Consider the following 573-nt stretch of genomic DNA (forward strand, 5'->3'; position numbering starts at 1 on the left):
GGGAGGTGGAGGGTTTACAGCAAGAGCCTCCAGCCAGTAAGGAGATTATTTAGGGTGCAGGGGCTGGAAATCCCCTGTCCCCCCTTCCCAGTGCCCCGTCCTGGCCAAGGTGCGGGTCGGGGGAGGCGAGGGGCCAGCAGCCCTGTTGGTCTCACCCGGAAATCTATGCCCACAGTGGCTATGAACGTTCTGGAGAGAAAGGCCCCGTCTTTGAACTGGAGCAGGAAGCAGGTTTTCCCCACGCCCGAGTCGCCAAGTAACATCACCTGCAAGATGGGCGCATGGAGAGGTGTTAGCGGGATGGGGAGGGGGCAGCATCCCTGGGTGGTGCTTGGTGACCCCCGCCCGGTCCCTTGTGTCCCTCCATTTCTTTCCCCAGGGTTAGTCCTGCCGGGTCTGGGGAGCCCTGTGAGAGCTGGGGGTGGGATGGGACGCCCGAGGGTGCAGCCAAGCAGTGCCCCAGGGCAGCAGAGCAGCCCCCAGCCACCGAAGAGGGGGAGAGCCAAAGAGGAGAGCTGGTGTGAAGGCAGGTACAGCAGCAAGAAGAGATGTCTCCTGGCTGGCACCTGGCCG

The 573-nt window shown here is 63.4% G+C and overlaps 1 protein-coding gene across 1 annotated transcript in view; it reads right to left on the bottom strand.

Annotated features, from left to right (window-relative positions):
- The window catches only part of LOC104083608 (ras-related protein Rab-37), a 5,266-nt gene extending 5,003 nt beyond the window's left edge, over positions 1 to 263 (bottom strand). Inside the window, exon 1 of the mRNA XM_009587136.1 lies at positions 156 to 263. Within this exon, the coding sequence (XP_009585431.1) occupies positions 156 to 263 (108 nt within the window). The remainder of the gene's footprint in view (positions 1 to 155) is intronic.
- Between the last annotated feature and the right edge of the window lie 310 nt (positions 264 to 573).

The sequence above is a fragment of the Fulmarus glacialis genome, unplaced genomic scaffold (assembly GCF_000690835.1).
Source record: "Fulmarus glacialis isolate BGI_N327 unplaced genomic scaffold, ASM69083v1 scaffold27420, whole genome shotgun sequence".
Lineage (NCBI taxonomy): Eukaryota > Metazoa > Chordata > Aves > Procellariiformes > Procellariidae > Fulmarus > Fulmarus glacialis.